The 23108-nt window shown below is 31.0% G+C and overlaps 1 protein-coding gene across 1 annotated transcript in view; it reads left to right on the forward strand.

The window, feature by feature from the left end:
* ESF1 (ESF1 nucleolar pre-rRNA processing protein homolog) overlaps positions 1-23108 on the forward strand; it is a 95207-nt gene that overhangs the window by 26633 nt on the left and 45466 nt on the right. Inside the window, exons 7-9 of the mRNA XM_051975897.1 lie at positions 3360-3474; positions 4137-4281; positions 14987-15148. Coding sequence (XP_051831857.1) covers positions 3360-3474; positions 4137-4281; positions 14987-15148 — 422 coding nt within the window. The remainder of the gene's footprint in view (positions 1-3359; positions 3475-4136; positions 4282-14986; positions 15149-23108) is intronic.

Below are 23108 nucleotides of genomic sequence, written 5' to 3' on the forward strand. Positions count from 1 at the left end.
TTATACTATATACTTTATACTATACTTTTTGTCTTTATACTATGTCTTCTTCCCCTCTCATCAAATCTGCCTTTGTGACAATGAAAAATAATTAAGCAAAAACAACAAATTCAATGAGAGTATCTGACAATGGTGTTTATAGTTTTTCTACTTTTCTTTCATGAAGCAGGGGTAAGAGATGTTTCAGTCTTTATTTTCCAGGAGCTTCATTGTTTTTCAGTTATCCAGGCTTCTACTAAATATTTTTAAATTTACATTCTTGTAATCATTGTATATGTAGTTCTCTTGATTTTATTTATTTTGATATTTATATGCAATATGTGAAATTCCATTATTTTCATTCCATAAATTTTTCATTCACATTCCCTCATACTTTGTCACATTGTTATTTTCGTTATTGAAATGGAAACCTCATTTAGTTGAAGGCCAGGTGTAGTGATTCAGTTCCCTTTTTTTCTGAAGGGGAAAAGTGAAGAGGAATGGAAGAGCAATAGGGACTACTCTAGTGAGTGAATGTTGTATTGGAATCATTTTTGGGCTTTGGCAGCATTTTCACAAATTGCTCAGGCTTCACTGACTCAGAACTGAAAAACTTTAGAACATTTTGATTCTCAAGTCTAAGGAAACAGGAAGCTGAACTACTGTACCATTTTATCTTTAGACTATTCCTTTTGTTGCCCAGTAAACCAGTCTACTGTGACACTGTCAATAGAAATCAGCTCCTTAACAGCCTAGTTTTGTTTGAGAGCTTTGTACTCAAAATGAAATATTTCAAAAAAGGGTAAGATGTGTTGTTTCAAAGTCACTGAGCTTTTTATGTTCCATTGAATTTCAGTTTTAGGAAGAAAGAAAGGTTTTTCTTCACTTGGACTTTCAACGTGTTTGATTATTGACTGGAAAGGCATTCTCTCATCAAACAAATAAGTGAATTCCCTTTCCTTTCTGCTTAATAGTTGAAAAAAAATAATTTTTTAGGTGTTCAGTTAATGGCTTTTGTTAAGTTTTCATTTGTTTCAAATGTCATGAATTGATAATAGTTAACTTAGTTTTTTCCAGAACTGTTTTCTTTTATTTGCTTATTGGGAGAGTGCCATAAAGGATTTTAAAGTTTCTAGTGGAGAGTGTAGTGCCTAGAAAATATATTTAATAGCTGAGAAGAAAAAAAAAAATTTATGTTAGTGTATATTGCATCATCAAAACAAACTAAATTTTCTTCTACTCTACTGAAGGATACCCTTTTTCATCAGCCACAAATGCAAAAGCCTATCTTGTCAACTAACCTTTGGGATTATTCATATTGTGCCTATTAAACATATTTTACTAACTAAAATCATTTACTCCATATTGAGCCCATCTGGTAAGAAAATTTGGTTCTCAAACTTAATACTAATAAACCATTCCAGAGAGAATATTTTGTGGTGGGGTATAAGTCATATGCTGCCTTTTGGAAACATAATATTACTATACCTCAAAACTGTATGTCTTAAATGTAGTCAGAACATAGGATAATTTTCTTTTGTAAACTTTCCCTTTTTTCTTTGCATGACTACATAAGATTTTCAAAGTAATTGAAGTGGGCAAATATATAAAATGAAATTACTTCTAGTGATTTTTGTATTCTAATCCTTAAGGAAGCATTATTTTTTTTTTTAATTTTTATGTTCTCTGACCTTAGCAAACACCAACTAAAATAGGCATATCAATGTACACGATAGAATGAGAAAAAATAATTTTATATGTGAAAATCTCTTACTTTTAAGTATATAAAGTTCAATCTATAGCTTTCAAAACTGTCCTTGTCCATGCTTCTTTCCGAATTTTCTTCTGTTAGTTTCTCTGCATTTAAAAGAAAAAGATAATTTCATTAACCTCATTTTTCTTTTTTTCCTTTTTTGAAGTGAGAGAGGATTACCCTCAACTTTCCACCCAACTATCGTATTAGGAAAAAAAAGAAAAACAAAGGCATTTTAATAGATAATGTATAGACAAGTGAAACATATTTCCCATTAATTATGTCCAAAAATATATGTTTTATTTTATATCTTGAGTTCATTGACATTCTATTAAGAGATGAGAAGCTTGCTTTTATTATTAGTCCTCTGGAGTTGTACAGATGTTATTTTTCAGATACTACATTGCTTATAAATAGCACATTGTATTGTTTTTCAAAATGCCATCACATCTGTGAGTTCATTTGATTCATGCAATAAGATAGTGGGATAGAAAAAGGCAAATTTTTTTTAAAAATCCCTATTACATAAGAAATTAAAGCAGAGAAAGGTTATAACTTTTCCAAGATTATACTGTAAATCAGTAGCTACAAAGTCTTGAATTTTGAAAGATGCAAGGCTTGCTAGTAATTAAACTGTCCTTCTTGATTTTCTGGCCCAATGATATATTAGACACGCATGCACATACACACACACACACCCCCCAGAACATAGCAAATTAGTATGATTATTGAGTACTTAATCAACAAAGGTCCATTTTGTAGTGCCAACATTCTTCCATTGATGATGTATGGCATTGACTCTTTGACATCATATGAAGATCACACCACAGTTATTGAAAAGTAAGTTGTTGGTATGAAAAGGCAATGCTATATTACAAAAAATTATGAAGGATGTCATCAAATCAGTATCTGTTTATAGAAAAAGTTGGATTGATCCTATAGGAAAAATTCAAAATAGTGGGACAGATAAGTATAGCTCCATTAGCATCTTCTGGAAATTAAAAAAAAATAACCCCAAATACTCATCACTCACACACACATACACACACATACACACACACATACCTCTATATGTTACTTGAAACAGCTTTGACAAACTTAAGGGAAGAATATCAATAATTACATGGAATGATATGTGATGAGTTTTTATCTGTATCATTGGAAGGGATGCTTACAACAGATTACACATTCATTAGATATAATAAAGCAGATATCTTTGTAAAATAATAATAAGTAGCATTTGTGTGCTGTACTGTGTGCCAGATATTGCTAAGCATGTTACAATTATTTCATTTGATATTTATAGTAATCTTGGGAGGTGGGTGCTATTATTTACCCCCCATTTTATGAATGAAGAAATTGAAGCAGACAAGTTAAGTGAATTGCTCAGGATCCACAGCTGGGAAGTATTGAAAGCTGAATTTGAACTTTGATTTTTCTGACTCCAATCCCAGTGCTCTATCCTTTGCACCCACCCATCTGTTGTATAACTAGATATACCACTGAACTGCTATAAATTACATTTAGAATAAATGTGTAAACTATAGCTTACTTAAAGAATCCAAAATTTTTGTCTGTTGCTAAAATATTCTTTTAAATTTTTGTTGTTTTTGTTTTTGCACTTAAGGTTTATTCCAGATGATATTACATTTGATGAGGAGCCAAAAGACATAGCCTTAGAAGTGGATATAACAACATATAAACCGAAATATTTTACATCTGCAGCAATGGGAACATCAACGGTATCTGAACCAAATGTTCTTTAAACTTTCCAATATTCTTTAAAAATTTCTTAACTTCAAAAATAGGTCAGTGTTAGTTTAAATACTTCAAGATTAGCATTTCTTTTTTTTTTTTTCCCTTCTAATCTCTCCCCATGACACTTCCAAAGCATTTTTGGAAATAGAGAGTATAAGATACACTCCTATTGTGCAATAGTCATCTGTACTTTTTCTAGGAGTTATACATTGAGGTTTATTTATATAGTAGAAGAATCACATGTATTATATGGATATGTCTGAATGCAAGGGGAGGGGGAGGAATTTTCAAATTAATTTTCACTACTCTGAAATTTTGTCTTGATTTTTTCCTCCTCTTTACTTCACATTTCCTTTGCACTGTTATTCCCCCTATATATCCCTTAGTCAAAAGTGTGTTAAAGGAAGAAAATTCTCAGAACTAAGGACAAATACAAATGTCAAATGAATGAAAGGATTAGTAGCGTGTAGCTTGTGAAGTAGTATTCCAAAATTGGTTTTATCATACCTCATATCACAGCTTAAAACATAAATCTCTAAGTTCAAATTAATATGGACTCTATATTGAGATGCTCGTAAATATTCTACAAAACTCAGTCTTATAATTTTGCCCTATTTTTTTTGATTTCCATCCATTTTTTTTAAAGGTAGAGATCACTTGGGATGAGACTGATCATGAAAGAATTAAAACACTCAACAGAAATTTTAAAAAAGATGAACTTCTTGACATGGATTTTCAAGCCTATTTAGCATCCTCCAGTGATGATGAAGAACAACCAGAAGAAGAGCAAGGTGACTTTTTATTTTTATTCTTCCAAATATCTCTACGTATGTTGATTTACATATATTGGGGCTCTTGACATTTTTAATTTTTCAGTGTGCATAGGTTTTCAAACTTTCTGGTCTCAGGACCCTTTACTCTTAAATATTGAGGAACCAAAAATTATTATATTTGTCGATATTTATCATTCTCAGAATTTAAAAGCCTTTATATTTTTGTGAAAAGAATTTTGGCCTTGTCAAAAAGGGTCTCAGGAACCGAGATTCTCCTTTAAGAAACGCTGTATTATAGCAAAGAATGGTCTGTTAGGATATATTATGTCACCTTCCTAGACTGAAGGCCTAACAAATTGATTTCTTGGAAGTGGCCTTTATTTTTCTTTTCTCTCCATTTTCCCACCCTCTCCCAGAAAATCCCATCACATTTTTAACAATTTTTTCACATTTCATTGACATCTAGTGTTTGTTGAGATAATATAAATTACAAAAAACCTGAAGAAACATATAAGGGCTTATATGTGTGTTTTTATATTTATTAGATGAATGTGTGTATAGTATTATTAAGTTTCTTTTTTTTTTCTTCTTCCCACTGCCCCTCCTAGAGATGGCTCCTATTATAATCACAAATGGATGTAGGTTTAGGTGTGGGTGTATTATTCTGTACATACTTCTATTTATCAGTTCTTTTCTCTGAATGCTCATAGCATCTTTATATGCCCTTTATTGTTAATTTGTGTACTTATCATAGTCAAAATGACTTACTTGCTCCATATGGCTGTATACAATGTTCTCTTAGTTCTGCTTATTTTATTCTTCATCATTTTATACAAATCTTTCCATGCCTTGCTAAGATCAATGAGCCATCATTTCTTATAGTACAATTATATCCCATCACAACCATACACCAGAACTTTTCTTTCTGTACTTGATAAAATCCTTGTCAGCAGCTTTTAATTGTATCACTCTAATTTCAGTCTAAAATTTTCCTATCTGAGTTATTGTTCTTCCTGGAATATCTTTAAATCCAATTCTCTTATTACAAATATGACAACAAAATTAATAAGATCCAAGATATTATATAAGAATATATTAGAGTAACAATTTTTAGCAATATAATGTTTAGAACATGAAAGATAAATGGAAGCATTGTAAATAAATGATAGCAGGTGACATTATTAAAGATAGTTGACAACATTGTTCATTGTTGGCCAATTAAATTTAATCCTAAGGTATTCTTGTAATCAAATAACTGGGACTGACATTCTCTAATAATGTTATTGGCTTCTTATTTTTGCTTTTAGGCCATGGAAAGATTTTAATATTTTGTATCCTTATTATAGAATAGCAGGTTTTTCATTCAGGTTTTTTATGCAATTCAACATTTTTTTATATTTATTTAATTCATTAAATAGTTTAATTACTTAATATTTGCTAAGGAACATGGAACATTGAAGTGATACTAGAACTTTTCAGAGTTTTTGGAGATTTCAGATAGTTTCTTGATTTTCAGTTCTTGGCAATACTGGTAATTGAGTAAGCATTATGACTCAGCATACATATTAGATAGATATTTATTTACTCAGATAAACGTGATCCCTTTTTTCTCACAGGTATGTAAGAAATTATGTTAAACAACTATCTTGAGTCTAGTTTTGATGTTTTACCTTATGTTGCTGTATTGTCATTTAATGAGAATTCCAAATGAATCCTAGAATTTAAAAAGACACACACACACACACACACCCTAGAAAACAAAACACTTTATATTAACTGTCTTAATTGACAAAATAACTTCTTACTAACTAAAGAATTATTTCCAAAACTGCATTCTTTGTTTAGTTGGTTAGATCATTGGTTAAAGCAAAAGTCAAAATCTACCAAAAATAAAAGATGAGGTAGCAAATTAATACCAAATTAAAAGAAAAAGATGTGAATATTATTATCTAAGTATTGCAGCAACTCTAATGCCTTTATATTTAAGCAGGTTGCTAACTATAAAAAATGAGAAAAGAATCAAAGAAAAGACTATCTCTAATTCTTTGAGAATTTTAATTGTCTGCAGGAACCCCAGTGAAGCTGAAAGAGCTTGGAAATGAAACTGCCTCAGCTAGCAAATATTCATATTCTTTGCCAAGAAGAGAGACATGGAAGCCAAAGGCAACACTAGTTTAGAACACAACCCCATTTAAAAACCATCATAGAGTTGAAAGTTACAAACAGTATTGCCTCACAAAATAGGAAAAAGTACTTTGGGGGAAAAAGAAACCTGCAGAGAAGTTGACATGCACCCTAGCTGAACTAAATCATTCAGAGAGTGATTTATAATGGAAACTGGAAGGAAAACAACAAATAAATCTGAATTAAAACAGTTCTACTGACATTTCTATGACAAGATATCTCATCAGGTGTAAGAGTGGAATCATTGAATTTTGACTCCTGTTACCTGAAGTGTACCCCATTGTACATTTTAAGGCAGTGGTGTGGCATTTTGTTCTGTTTTGTTTTGTTTTTAAACGGATTTCATCAGTGTAAGGGGAACTTCCATTGATGAATTTCCTCACCACTGCATTTCAGTACTGTCTTTGCAAATTGTCTTCGACAATTGCACTGAGAAATTAAATAACATAGTCTTTATTAGAGTGGGATTTAATTCTAGATTTTCCTTACTTAGAGGTGAGCTCTCTTTCCACTGTCTTGCTGCTTCTTATTGGTGGGGAAAATATTGTACATACACGTAGCACATATGCTAGATAAAAAGAAGATCCAGAAAATAGCAACTAGTGTCACATTCCTATTTTTTCCATTTCTATAAAACCTTTGAGCATGACTTCAGTTTGTTTCAAAGGGATCCTTAAAGAAGACTTGAAAAAAACAAGCAGATTAAACTGCTTTCTACAATAGACCATATCTTTATAGCTATTCCACTTAATGAAATGTTGTAAACATAAGATCATCCTATATTGGTTTGTTAACTTCTCTCTAAAAAGGTTTTGAGTTAGTGTAAGGCAAATGCAGCCGTAATAGATTTTTCTTAAACAAAATATCTTTCACAGACTTATATAAATTAAATAGAATTTTGCCATGTTGTGGGGTGGGGAACTTAGGTCAGTGGTCCACTGACTATTATAATGTAGCACATAAACCATGGAAACTTGCTTATCCAACTATTTAGCACCATCATACAGGATATTCTAGATAGATTAGGAACAGAAAAGGACTCCCTATTAGTGGTATTACTCTCCAGGTGATACTCCTTATGGTTGACAATGTTTTGACCCTATCAGTCTTAGTAATAAAGAATCCTAAGTGAAGTCTGTACTGTTTTTCAGAGAAATAGTCTAGCTAAAATTAATATTTATTTGTGGGTGGAGGTGGGAGAAATAAATTAAATGTATTTACTCATTCATTCAACACATAATAAGAGCTTTACTAAACACCTGACACTGCTAGGGACTGATGATAGAAAGACAAAAATAAAATTATATTTTCTTCAGGCACTTCCATTCTCTTTCAGGGAAAGAGTATAAACATGTGAGAAAATGCCAAAAATATGTGTGATAATTACTGAAGAACTCTATGAAATCATATTAGCATAGGATTTATATAGGAAAATAAAAAACCTATACTGCTCTAATTACATGTCTTTGGAGAGGAACTTACTAGATTTGGTCATAGTATGTGATTACTTAGCTGGATTTCATTTAACAAATTACAGGTCACTTTTAATGATCCTAAGCTGCTCTTCTGACAATTTTTCTGTTTTTTAAACACCAATATTCTTCTAATGAAAATACATCAAACATATGAAGTTCCATGATCTTATTAGTATAAAGTATGAGTTTAATCAAATATGCAACTTTTTTTAATGTTTATGTATTATTTTTTCCAGTTGTATGTATGTATGTGTGTATATACATGTATGTATGTGTGAATTGCCCAGGCTCACACAACTAGGAAGTGTTAAGTGGCTGAGACCAGATTTGAACTCAGGTCCTCCTGACTTTAGGGCTGGTGCTCTTATCCACTGTACCACTTAGCTGCCCCAAATATATATTTTTTTTAATTTTGAGTTCCAAAATCTCTCTCTTCCTTCTTCCCTTCCCCCAAGAGTATGCAGTTTTATGTAGATTATACATGTACAGTCTTATGCCAAACATATATCCATATTAACCCTGTTGCAAAAGAAAACAAACCAAAAATCCCCAAGAAAAATAATGTTCTTTGCACTGTATTCATACTCCTTCTCTAGAGGAGTTTGGCTTTTTTCACTATAAGTCATTCAGAATTGTCTTAAATCATTGTATTAATAAGAATAGCTTAGTCATTTAACAGTTGATCTTCACCTAATATTGCTGTTATTATGTACGGTGTTCTTTTAGTTTCTCTCATTTCACTTTGCCTCAGTTCATATAAGTCTTCTGAATAATTTCTTTTTAGTACAGTAGTATTCCATCATGATCATATACCATAAATCATTTATCTGTTCCCCAAATGATGGATATCCCCTCAATTTCCAATTTTTTCAGGCAGCATATTTTCAGGAATAGTTATTGTTAAAAGAATGGTATAAAATGCATCTTCAAAAGCATACTTTACCAGAAAGGTGAGATTTTTCAGCAGTATTTTTCAACATATAGGGATGACAGATGGACAACTTTGATGCTTTACAGGTTTTCGTGAAAAATTAAAAGAACTACAGGGAAGCTCTCCAGTATGTTGGGGAGATCCTCTAAAGGATTTATTTTTTAAAAAAGGATTGTGTTAGAATAGAAAAGCATAGAGTGATTTTAGTCTAAACTGGTGAAATGAGGACCATATCAATGAGATTACAATTTCATAGAAGTATACAATATATGAAATTTTCAAAACCATACTTTATCTTAAATATCAAGTTAATTAGAAACTTGCTTCAATGATCCTGAGCACCTAGAAGTTAAAGTTGGTGTTTTTAATGATACCATAATTGGAATTTTCAACTTAGCAATTGTAAAAATATATCACTCTTCACAAATACTAAACCCCTGTATTAGAGAAAAGCATATCTTTATATAAGTTACCCTATACTTTAGAATTTCAGAAAATAAAGTTTTATTACTGGAAAAAATCAATTTAAAGTAGGCCATCAGAGACTTGCCACTAAAATTTCAACCTGGAAGGATCTTGCTTCTAATTATGTTTTCAGAAATGAGCTTTTAATAGAAAGAAATACATTGCCATTTTTTTAATGTATTCCTGATGTTTTATCCATCAAGTTATGGGATACATGACAGGATTCCATCCAATATTATTATTGTGGCACTAAGCACAAACAGAAAAAAAATGAATTTCAGCTGTTTGAATGGAAATGTAAAAGTATGATAGGATGGAAAGAATGTCCTGGACTATTTTTTATTCATTTTTTGAAAAATCTATAAAAAATATTTATAAGTTTTTTTTTTTTAACCAATTTTTTGTAAAAATGTTACCTTCTTAGAACTTGAAGGAAAATCTGCTACTACTGGTGTTCTACAATGTAATACTTCATAATGTCAGATTTTTTAAGGAAATTTTTAGCTGCACATTATAGCATGGTATGTTTCTCTTACATTGCTTCTGCATTTTCTCTTATTCGAGGTATTCACTTAATTCAAAAAATCTTTTGTTTTAAGGGTTTGAATCCAAGACTTTTAATTTATATGTTTGGCCCTGGGGAATCACAGTGGGATTTTAGCCACATAATTTTTGTATGTAATAACTTTTTCTAATAGTTGTTGCTCTCAGTTTCTTCTAATATTCTTTTGGAATCTGGTAACACATTATTCTTTGGATTTAGGAAGAGGAGAGTTTGCCAGGCTACTCAGGTTAACTGATATAAATCCTTATCTCTTCACTTTCTTTTCAAAATAAAGCAAGGAGCTCATTGAAAATAATTTTGCTGACTAGCAGTTAGAAAAATTCGTATCACAAATTCCTTCCCATCCTGTAGTTCCACAATGAGAGCTACTTCTTTTATCTCTCTACCTGAGTTCTACCAAAATTAAGGAGATATCCTTTCTACCATGAAACTCTGATGCTGAGTATCTTTGCCTGCATCCTTGCTTTCCCCCATCTTTACCCACTTTTTATTCCTGAATATTCCTGATACAGCACTTTGCACACTTTACATATATTATCTCCTTTGATTTGCAACAGTCCTATGAGGTTGTTCCTGTTATTACACACATTAACAAAAGAGAAAACTGAGGTTGACAGCAATGACATACAACTATAATTTGAGTCAGAATTCAAATTCAAGTCTCTCTGACTCCAAATGAAATTCAGATTATTCATTTTGCAACCTATTAAAGAGGAATGCATAGTTGTATTCTTTGCATATGTTATAAAAAGCAGGCTGTGATGATAATTGGACATCTGAATTACATATCATGTTGGATAGGAATCTCCTTCATCCAGGATCATAGATCTCTAGAGAACTCCAAGGAATAATACAGATTTAAATAACATCTTCATTAATGAGTAGATTAAAGAATAAATCATAGAAACAATCTATATCAGAAAGAATAATAACATAACACCAAAACTCATGAGCCAAAGTTAAATTAAGACATAAAGGAAATTTACATCTTTAAAATTTTATTATAACGAAGTAGAAAAGGCCCTGAAATAAGTAAAAATATGGAAACCATAAAATTTTGGGAACCAAAAAATATGAAAATAAAAATACTATAAAAATTTTAAACTAGTTTATTGGGAATCTCAAAAACAAAACCAAAATCAGATTAGGAAAATATGAACTGATCAAGATGAATTCACAAAATAAGAAAATAAAAAATATCATAAAGGACTATATACTTATTTTCCAAGAAAACTGAGAATTCAAAAGATGTTGACAAATATCTGTAAAAAATTTTAAGTATCAAACTAATAAAAGATGGATTAGAAATCTTAATCCAATCTCAAAAGAAAATTTAGCAAATTTTAATTTACCTACCAAAGGGAAAGATCCTTGATACTAATGGAGATATAAGTGAATTGTATTAAAAGTATAAAACTTGTAGAATAATGTAGCAAAACTTTTATAGCATAGTTTGTAACATAACTGCTGCAAAAATAATGCATGTTATCTCTAAGATTAAACATACAGTCATGAGTTTGGTTCTTTCCAACCTTTCTAGTCTTCTTAAACCTTAGAATTCTACCTCCACATATTCTATGATACAGGGACACAGGCTTCCTTGCCATTTCTCAGAACATTCCATCTCCTTGCTCTGGGCATTTTCATTTGCTGTACCCCATGCCTGGACCTTTCTCCTCCTCTTCATCTCCTACCTTCTCTGATTTCCTTCAAATTCTATCCTAAGTACCACCTACAAGAATACTTCCCTATCCTCCTTACTGCTAGAGATTTCCTTACAAGATTATCTCCCATTATAAAGCAGCAGTCATTAAAATCTTTTGGTACTGGCTAAGAAATAGAGTAGTTGATCTGTGGAATAGGTTAGATTTGTAAGACAAGTAGTTAACTATAGTACTCTAGTGTTTGATAAACTCAAAGACCTCAACTTCTGGGATAAGAAATCACTTTTGGCAAAAATTGCTGGGAAAATTGGAAATTAGCATGGCAGAAACTAGGCATTGTCCCACACCTAGCACCCATATCAACATAAGTTCAAAATAGGTTCATGATTCATATAAAAGAGTGATACTATAAGCAAATTAGAAGAACAAATGATAATTTATCTCTCAGATCTGTGGAGAAAGAAGGAATTTGTGGCCAAAGAAGAACTAGAGTACAGTATGAAATGCAAAATGAATGATTTTGAATATATTAAGTTAAAAAGGTTTTGTACAAACAGAATCAAAACAGACATGATTAGAAGAGAAGCAGTAAACTGGGAAAAAAATCTTTACATCCAAGGCTTCTGATAAAATACTCATTTCTAAAATATATAGAGAAATTTGTAAGAATACAAGCCATTCTTCAATTGATAAATGGTCAAAGAATAGGAACAATTTTCAGATGAAAAAATTGGAAAAAATGCTCTAAATCACTGTTGATCAGAGAAATGCAAATTAATACAACTTTGAGGTGCCACTTCTCACCTCTCAGATTGTCTTAGGTGACAGGAAAAGATAATGATGAATGTTGGAGGGAATGTGAGGAAACTGAGACACTAATATATTGTTGGTGTAGTTCTAGAGAGCAGTTTAAAACTATGCCCAAAGGGCTATCAAACTGTGCACACTCTTTGATCCAAGTTTCTCTACTGGGCCTGTAGACCAAAGAGGTCACAAAAAAGGGAAAGGGACCCAGATGTGCAAAAAATGTTTGGGCAGCCCTTTTCATAATGGCAAGAAACTGGAAACTGAGCAGATGCCCAGTTGGAGAATGTTGGATAAGTTATGGTATATGAATATTATGGAATATTATTGTTCTATAAAAAACAATCAGCAGGATGATTTCAGAGAGGCCTGGAGAGACTTACATGAACTGGTACTAAGTGAAATGAATAGAACCAAGAGAATATTGTACATGGCAATGACAAGAATATATGAATCCATTCATGGGAAACCTATAGGTGCTAGCCCTGTACTCTAATTCATAGACAAAGAGTGAAAAGGCAGGACTCAGCTGAGTGGTGAAAATAGGAGTCTTATTCAGGATTACACTAGTGCTAATATACATTTATCTAAGATTTACATATTTGGTTACAAATGTCTAAATTCTCAGATTACTACCACCTCTGTGTTCTAACAATAGACAATATACCATACACAAAGGTATTCAGATAGCAGATAACAGATAATAGAATATCTGGCAGATGTCTTCAAGATGCATTTCTTAGAAGTCAGTAATCATGCCTTCCACCAAAGATTCTTGGTAAGAAAAATCAGCAAGGTTAGACATCTTCTGACTTCTCAGAAGATCTGCCATCTGCAGGGGGGGATAGAGAAGCCAAGCCAGACTTGATTACAAAGTTCTCCAAGGACAAAAGAGTCATACCTTTTCCAGAGATTCCTGTATTAAGTGTGGCTCTCTACAATCAACTGTGATGGAGCTCTTTGAAGAGAAGTGATTCAAGCCAGTTCTAATGGTCTTATAATGGAAAGAGCCATCTGCATCCAGAGAGAGGACTATGGGGACTGAATGTGGCTCACAACCTAGCATTTTCACCATTTTTTGTTTTTTCATTTTGTTTTCTTTCTCATTTTTTTTCCTTTTTGATGTGAATTTTCTTGTGTAGCATAATGATTGTGAAAATGTGTACAGAAGAATTGTACATGTTTAATATATCTTGAATTATTTTCTGTCTAGGGGAGGGCATAAGGGAAAGGGAGGGAGAAAAAAAATTTGGAACACAAGATTTTACAGGGTTGAATATTGAAAACTATGCATGTGCTTGAAGATAAAAAGCTTAAAAATACAAAAAGTTATCTCCCATTTTACCTTGTATACTTCTTGCTTGTACATAAATGCTTCCATGTGGTCTCCTTTCCATAGAATCTGAGCTCCCTGAGACCGGGGATTTTTTTTTTTTTTTTTTTATGCCTTTCATTATATCCCCAGTGCTAACACTTAGTAGCTACTTAATAAATGCTAAATGGCTGATTGACAGAATTTTATTCTGGAATCAGATCTATTGAAATGTGAGTTTGATGGATTATGTCTTTAACAACCATAATTTCTTTCTTTGGATCTGATTTATCTTTGGTAATATAGAGTATTAGATTTGAAATATTCTCTGTTTTTCTTCTTTGTTTTTCCCCCTGTTCTTTACCAAATTTGAAGAAATTTTTAATGGGTCAAAGTTAGAAAAATGCATGGGATTATGTAACTGTTGGTGTATGATTGAGAATCCTGCCCATTTTCTAACCACAAACATCTTTAAATATCACTGAATATAATCAAATATTTATAAACATCACATAAAATTATAGAATTTTGAATCTTTAGAACTTCTTATGTTTTTAAAATATTTTGATAACTATAATTCACATAATTGATTTCCCTTGTAATCCTATTACTTCATGCATTTTTTTTTAAATCCAAAAATGGATCTGCTTGGGCTTCACTAGAATGCCAAAAATTTCAGATAACACAAAGAGAATAGGAGGTAGGCTATGACCCTGGGCAAGTTACTTAACTCCAATTGCCTCCTCAAAAAAAAATAATAAATAATAATAATAATAATAATGAAGCAGCTAGTGGGCACAGTGAATAAAGCACTAGCCCTGAAGTGGGAATCATCTAGTTCAAATCTGATCTTGGATATTCTTGACACTTACTAGCTGGATCATCTTGGGCAAGTCACTTGACGCCTATTGTCTTGCCAAAAAAAATAATAATAAAGGCAGAAAGTTTGTTGGGAGTTGGGGATGAAAAGATGTGTGATATTTTGGTTGAAGATTATAAATAGCTATATTTTTTCAGTTTTTTTAACTTTTTATTGAAATAAAAAGAGATTATGAATATCATGACATGATAACGTTAGCTTTATATGAAATTAATTGTCTTCATTTAATTATAGCTGCCAAAGTAGATTGACCCTCTTAAATTTGAAGAATTCTTTTATTGGGGATTTCTGATTGCAAATGCTGATTTAAAGATTCCATACATTGCACATAGAGGAGTAGTTAACATATTTATTTTGCACCTAGGTTATTGATTAGTTTGCATTTTATTTGTTTTTACTTTCATTTTTAATGGATGTGTTAAACTAAATTGTTTCTTTATTAGATGATGTTGGAATCAGCACGCCAGAAGATATCAAATCTAAAAAGAGTCAAAAAGATGATGATGAACAAATCACCAAATACAGGCAACTTTTGAATCTTATTCAAGAAAAAGAAAAGAAATCTAAAGACAATGACATGGAAATGGAAATTAAATGGGTTCCGGGTAAGTTGAATCAATTTAACTCCCCTTATATGCTAGGCATTTGTACTTAATGTTGAGAACTCAAAAGGTCCTATCTCAAGATCAAAATGTAATGAAGGATATAGGATGTTAAAAGTTATTTATAATGATATATACATTACCAATCAGGTTAATTCTCAGAGAGAAAGTTCTATGATGAAGTAGAACTGGAAAAAAGCTTTTTGCAAAAAGTGAAATTTTAGCTGAAATTTGAAGTTGATGTGGAGATGATGAAGTAGCGAATTCTAGGTGCAGACCCTAATAATGACTTTCAAGGTTGGGACAAAGATTAGCAAGATCATTAGATCTAAGAAGACATGGAATCAAGTAAAGTGTAAGAAGACTGTAAAGGTTAAAAGAGGTAGGGTTATAGAAGTCTTTGAAAGCCAAACATTTTATATTTGATTCTAGAGGTAATAGAGAGCCACTGGAGTTTATGGTTAGGACTGAGTTTTAGAAAGATCATTTAGACAATTGATTGAAGAATAAATTGAAGAAGGGAAGATTTGAAGCAGTCACACCTACCAGCAAACTATTATAATAGTCCAGGCATGAGGTGGCAAGGGCCTGAAACAGAATGTGTTGTGTCAGAGAAGAGAAGGAGATTGATACAAACACTTGATCATTGACTGAGAGTGGGGGTTAAAAAAGAGTAGAGTTCTGGATGACACCTAAGTTGGAAGCAGGAGTTATGAAGGAAAGAAAGACCTTGAGTCAGACACTGAATTCATTGAGAAAGAATAAAAAGTGTCCTGGAAGTCTGTAGACAAGTACTACTATATTTTTGATTAGATAATAAATGTAGATCACATGAATCTCAAAAGAGCAGTGATGGTGGGCATAAAAATGGCAGTGGGGAGCAAAAAGTATTCCAACTTCCTTATGATGATCCTTTAATTCTATAAAATTATTCTAATACAAAGAAAAACTTGTTTAAGTTAAATGGAGTGGTACAGAAGTAAAAGCTATTAGGTTTTTGATTTAGTTAGTTTTTCAAGCACAAGCAAATTTAAAAACCTATTTTTTTAACCAATCATCAGTCCTGCTATAGTAGGTTTATGCTTTAAAAAAAAAAAAGCACTTATTTCCTCAGTACTGTCTAGCTGGTAGAAAGATAGTTGTGTTGTTTTTTGTCTTGTTTTAGATTGCATAATATAACTTCATAATAAAACTTTTGCTTTGTTCTTATTGTGGAAATAAGTAGATTAGTATTTATTTTGGCATGTAGAGTTAGCAAAGAGTTAGCAAACAAGTGTGGTAATTGCAAAATTATTATTCTACGTGTCATCGAGGACTTAGGATAATTTAATGTTTTTTACATTAAATTCATGCAATAATTTGTATGGGAAATAAGCAAGGATAAGAAAATAAAATATAGTATTGTATAAGGATTGACTGAAGTCTGGGAAAAAAAAGAAGACCTGATAATTTTAAAATATTTGCGTTACTGTCATGTTAAAAGAGAAAGGAAACTTCTTGTATTTTGTTTGAAAAAGAAAAACTAGAACCAATAAATTAAACTTGCATGAAAGTAGATTTCAACTTTACATTAAAAAAAGGAATAGGGGAAATTAGACTTGTGCTTTCTTTGATATAGGTAACGCCTAGGTGCGAATGCTCTCTCTACTAATAGAAGTCATCACCTTTGTAACAAAAGTTTAAGGGACCATCTTCTGTAAGATGGTGCTTAAAAAATATTTGGCCCTAATTAGAATTTTTTATGCCTTTTAAGTTACACTTTATGATGCTATACTTAAGTTACCCACAGAGTGTCAGTGTAAGAATTTGTTAAGTATCCTAAATAAATTTTAACATTGAGACTTGGCTATTTGTTATTTTGTCAAATACACAATTTTGAACTTTCCAAAATTTTTGAAATCAGGTTATAAATTGCATGTGAATAAAATTTATCTATAAATCCAAAATGTTATCAGAAAGCACAAATAGAAGTTCCTGTGTAAAAGTAACACCTAAATTAGCATGTCATTTCAAATAGAATTAAACAATGAATTATATTTGAAATATCGTATGTAAGCATCGTAGTACAGTTTAACTGATTTGAATTAATTCAGAGAAGGAAGGAAGCCAGCTCTGGATTTTTGAAGAGTTTGGGTTATAGAATATTTGAAAAAATGTTGTTTTAAACTATTCTTGTAAGCTTTTAAAATAGTAGCTTTTCTTTTAGATATTCTTATACTTGTATCTGCAGTGTCATACAGTGTTTGACACACAGTAGGCACTTAATGAATATTTATTGAATTGAATTCTAGAGTAATAAAGGATAATCAAATAGAGGTCATATAAGTCCTCCATTCAACCATCTTTGAACACATGATATGTGCAAAGAACATTGCTAGGTGCCATAGGAATTACAAATAGGATAATATATTTACCAGTCTAATTTGATAGCCAAATGATATACAGATTTAATAATCAATAGTGTAATAATCAGTTGATCAAAAATTTCTGTTATATGCTAGGTGCTATGATAAAGTAATATCTATTTTAGAGAAAATAATTCTGGATGGGAGAAATAAAAGATGACTTCTTAGAAGAGAGAGTGCTTTTTAACTGGGCTTTAAATAATGGGGGGTAGGATTTGCATATATAGAGAAGAGTAAAAAGAGTATTTCAATTAAAGAACTCGATATGAACAAAAGTACAAAGTAAAATGTTCAATGGTAGCAAATAGCCCAACTTGGCTTTGTTGTAGAGCTTATTAAAAAGAACATACTGGGAAAAAGAAAATCTACACATGTAGCTGGGTCCAGATCATCCTGAATGCTAGGCTGGCAAGTTGTAGGTTTTTATTTTCCTTTAGGATTGTTTAGCATTAAGTTAGCTATCTCTTGAGGGGAAAAGATTGGAGAGAGGGACACTAGATAATCAAAACAGTACTACTTGACAGTATATAATCTCAAAAATCAGAATGGTTTTTAAAGAAAATTGAAGGTAAAGAATAATTGAGAGTTAGAATAGTTGAGACAGAAAAATTTTTTAAAGAAAAAGACATAATTCATTTGTTACTGAAATATGAATATAATTACCTGTAGTGATCTATTCCATATTTACTTTTCCTTAAATATCATTAATTAATTAGTATTAATTATTATTATGTCTTATTATTATATTATTTTATATAATATATATTATTTTATTTATCATTTATATTTATCATATTATTTATTATATTATTATTGAATGTTATTAAATAATATAAATTTATTGATATTCATATAATTGTTAATTATTATTATTAATTAAAGTTTGAGATTTGGAAATTAATTCAGCAACTATCTAGTTCAACCCATAAACAAAAGGAATCCACATTACAACAAATTTGAAAAGTAGTTTCCTGCTTTTGCACAAAGACCCCCAGGGACAAGGAATCTACCCCCTCTTGAGATAACTCAATCCATTCCACTCTAAGACTGTTTTTATTGTTGGGAAGTTTTCCTTGACATCAAGCTTAAAGCTTATTTCTCCCTCCTCTCTTAAGTTCTTCATTTAAGTTCTACTCTCTCAAACCAAGTGGGATAAGTCAATAAAAGGGCTTCTACATTACAGTCCTTCAGATTCTCAGAAACAGGTAATATGTAATATTCCCTAAAAGACTTATTAATATTCCCTTAGACTTATATTCCCTAAGTCTTTTCTAATGTAAATATGCATATTTCTTCAAACCTCATGAGATATAAACTCAGTGCCCTCATCTGAATAGTTTATACTTTATCAGTCTTTAAATTATGGGACCTTTAAACCAGGGAGATGTAAAAAAAAGACAGAATACAGTGAAATCATCACCTCCTTATTCCTTGATGCATCTCAAGATGATAATAGCTCTTTAGACTTCCATATTATACTCCCAGTCCATGTTGAGTTTGTCATACACTAAAATTCCTAGTTCATTTTCAGAACATCTTCTGTCCATGAGTCTCCCATTTTATATTTGCAAAGTTGTTGGAGTTTTGTTTTTTTTTTCCCCCTCACTGTAAGGTTTATCTTTATCACAATTGAATTTGATCTCACTAGATTCAGTCTAATAACATAGCTTATCAATATAATTTTATAGCCTTATTCTATTGTCTCATAACATGCTAGTTATTCATTCCAGTTTTGTGTCCTCAACAGATTTGTTGAGCATACCATCTATGCCATTATTAAGGTTATTAATAAAAATAATAAACTGTTGTTTAAACAATGTTATGTTGACATTAAGCCATTATCAGATAATTTTTTAGTCTAACCATGTAACCAGTTCTGAATTCATTTATTGTAATCTATATTGCTATCTTCTCCACAAGAATAAATTAAATTTTTGTATTAGAGGTTTTGCTAAAGCCTAGTTTAACTGGATGTTTTATATCTTTCATCAAGTAATTTAGAAATCCTATTAGAAAAGAAAGTGAGGTTATTTTGGCATTCCCTACTTTTAATGAAATCACACTGGCTCTTTGTAATTATCTGTCTAGATTGTTCACTTCTCTTTAATTATCCATTCTAGAATTTTTCCAAGAATCAGTCAAGCTCACTGACCTAAAGATATTTGCCTTCTCTATTTTTGTATTATCTCTCACATTTTCCATGATCTTTCAGATATCACAGACAGTAGCTGATCACTAAAAATAAATAAAAATAAAATCAGGACATTTGTTTTTCACCAATCTAGTAGTACTTTCTTGTTTTCTGTATTTGTCAGATATCACGAATAATGACTTGGCGATCAGATCTGCCAGTTCATGTAGGACCCTCAGATGTAGTTCTTCTGAGCTAGTTAACTGGAGTTCATTAAGGGTAACAGGTTTTCTTATTGTTTCCTTACAAATTTGGAGTATCAACTCCCCATTAGTAATTTTTGTTCTCTCATTTTCAGTGTAAAAATCAGCTCTTGCTTTCCTCTCTTATTGATTAAAACTGTCTTAGAGAGCTTTTTTTTGATCCTCCTTTTTCTCTCTGATATAATTAAAAAAAAAAAAAAGCAGATTTTTTTTGTTGTCAGCAGCTTTCCTTGACAGTCAGCTCATTCTGACCTTTAACATTCTTGGCAATTTTTATGACTTTTTGTTTTTATGCTTTACGTCACACATTTCTTTTTTATCCTTTGTGACTTGCCCTTATTTCCATTTTATTTTTAAAAATTTTCTTTTTTATGAACTTGTATTCATATTCACAAAGAACAAAAAAATTTATATATTAAATTGTGAACTTGATATTTATATTTTGCTTTCAAAAGCTTAGTAAGCTTTAACAAAGATAGTATCTAAATCACCATATTTGTTTCTGGATCCCATCAAGAATTTTTTCTTTTTATTGTGATATTCTTAAAATTGATCCCTTGTTTTGACACTGAGCATTTTACAACAAATATCTAAAAAACCTCCCTTCATAATACATTCTAGATGAACCAAAATTGCCTATCAGGAGTGAAACTGATATGAGAGTACATGTCATTTTCATTTTTTTACTAAAATGATTTTTAGCAGATGAGGATATTGGACTTAATTTTCATGACTTTTGTAACAGAATTTTAAAAATATGTTTATATATTTTTTTCAACATTGATGTCTGTATCTAAGAAGTGTCATTTTTCATTGAAGAGGTATGCTTACTTAATATTATTCTTAAGTAAAATGAATTTGTTTCCTAAAAATGTATCACCTTACATCTCAGTTTTTAAATCCTTATTAATTATCTTTATGACTTCTTTGTCAGGAGAACCGAGGTAAATACAGTAAGGGAAGACAAATTTAGTCTATATTGACTTTACTTTGTTCATCCTAATAGCCCAAAGCATTCATCCAACAGCAGAGTGAACATTTTACTTCATGAACGCCAACTTTGCAAAATTAAAATTCCCAGTTTTTGTATGTGAGTGACTCTTTGGTGTTCCCTGACTACTTTTCACTCAAAAAACATTTTTAAAATTTTTTTTATGTTCTACTTTGTATTTTTTGGCTTTGCATTTGGGTTTAAGTGACTTGTCCAAGATCACACAGCTAGCTTTTAAGTGTTAAATATTTGAGTCCAGATTTGAACTCAGGTCCTCCAAGGCTGGTGCTCCCTCCATTGTACCATCTAGCTGCCCCTGCATTTTATTTCTTGATATGTATTAATACTAAAGACGGTGATTTTTGTTCCTTCACATTTACTTAAGTAATAAATAAATGTATTTTTTCTGCATGTCCTTCAAAAATGTATTTTAGAAAGCCAGTGAAAACGTAGAATTTATAGAATTTTATCGCTGGAAATAACCTTAGAGGTTAGTTAACACAGCCTTTTCATTTTACAATTAATAACACATATGGCCTTGATTACACAGCTAGTTTATAGATCATCCTGGACTAGAACATAAGTTTTGATTCCAGTACTTTTCCCATTTCAACACACTGGGCTCTACTACTTGGGTTACCTTTATGAGAGGAAAAAAATGCAGAAATCTTTTATAGTATTGGAAATTATAGTTTTAGTAGGAAAAAATATGAATTAATCTTTAAAGATCTATAATTTAATCAGAAATTATGCAAATCAAATGTTTGTCTTTGGAAATCTTTAGGATTCATAATTTTAATTTTCACACATCTCTACCCTGTTCGGTATCAGAGTTTTTATTTTTGCATTTCTCTTGATTGCCAAAGTATTCATTTTTTCAACTATGTTTTAGTGGGAAACTGTTTTTGATCAAGATATTTCTAATAACCAGATGTTTAAAGTATTATGCTTTATGTTTAACCTTCATTGGATTACTTGCTGTCTAAAGAAAGGGGGGGAGGGGAAGGGAGGAAGAAAATTTTGAAACACAAGGTTTTGTAAAAGTACATGTTGAAAACTATCTTTGCATGTAATTGGAAAAATAAAAAGCTATTTAAAAAATAATAAAACCTAAAAAATATAGATAAAATATTGTGCTTACTAATAGCATGGCACTTTTAAATGGAAAATTTGAATTTAAAGTAAATGTAAAAGATATATTTTAGTTCAAGTTTTAAACACCAAGTTGCAAGAAGCTTAGTTTTAAGATTTTTTTTCCCCAAAGAATCATTATCATTTAAGATAAAACAATTTGAAACATTTCTTTTTCAGCGGGGGAGGAGAGGGGGGGAGACTTTAATCTTTGTTTAAAACAATTCCTTAGGCTGTCCTGACTCTGTCTTTTGATATTTTACATAGTATTTCAGAGAAGAATCATGTACACATTATTTTGTATATATGTGGGTGATCACCATCATTAATCTTCTTAATGCTGTATTTTTATATAAGTACATCACACTTGAATATTAATTTTAGCTTGAAACTTATACTCCTTAGGGGATATAGACTGGGAATGCTAAACTGAGGTTCATAGATAAAAATATTTACAGAATGAATTTGACATTTTTCATCTGGAGTAACATCAAAATAAATATGATTTTATAAAAAGAATTTTGTCTCAGACCATTTAGGGAATTGATAAGTCTTGGGAATTTCTTGAAAATCTCCCCAGACTATTAAACATAGAAGAGAAAATGGAATTTTTGCTGAAGGGAAAATAAACATCTTATCTGTGTTAATGATATATATAGCAAGAACATAAAAAGTGTGGTCATAAATTTGTATTTAGTTCATTCCTAAGAGTGGCCTTCTGGGTGATTTTATATCATCCCAAGAAAATTTACTCATTGGTCATTGTGGGCTAGATACACAGAAGTCGTTTAATAACTATTATTAACCATGTTTTGAACTTTTGAGGCTCAGGATAATAATTTTTGTAAATGTAGGAGACCACTATTGAATATTCCTGGGCTTAGAGATTTCTCCCAGTAGTTTTTATTCATACTTAAATATTTAAGACCTACTTTCTGGATATTTTAGTGAACTAAAGCTTATGCATTTTTGTTGCCATGATAGTTAGATTCTGCAAAACATTTTATTTTTCCTCAAAATTCCATAAGCTTGCCCTCCACAG

This window comes from Antechinus flavipes, chromosome 2 (genome assembly GCF_016432865.1).
Source record: "Antechinus flavipes isolate AdamAnt ecotype Samford, QLD, Australia chromosome 2, AdamAnt_v2, whole genome shotgun sequence".
In the NCBI taxonomy this organism is placed as follows: Eukaryota; Metazoa; Chordata; class Mammalia; order Dasyuromorphia; family Dasyuridae; genus Antechinus; species Antechinus flavipes.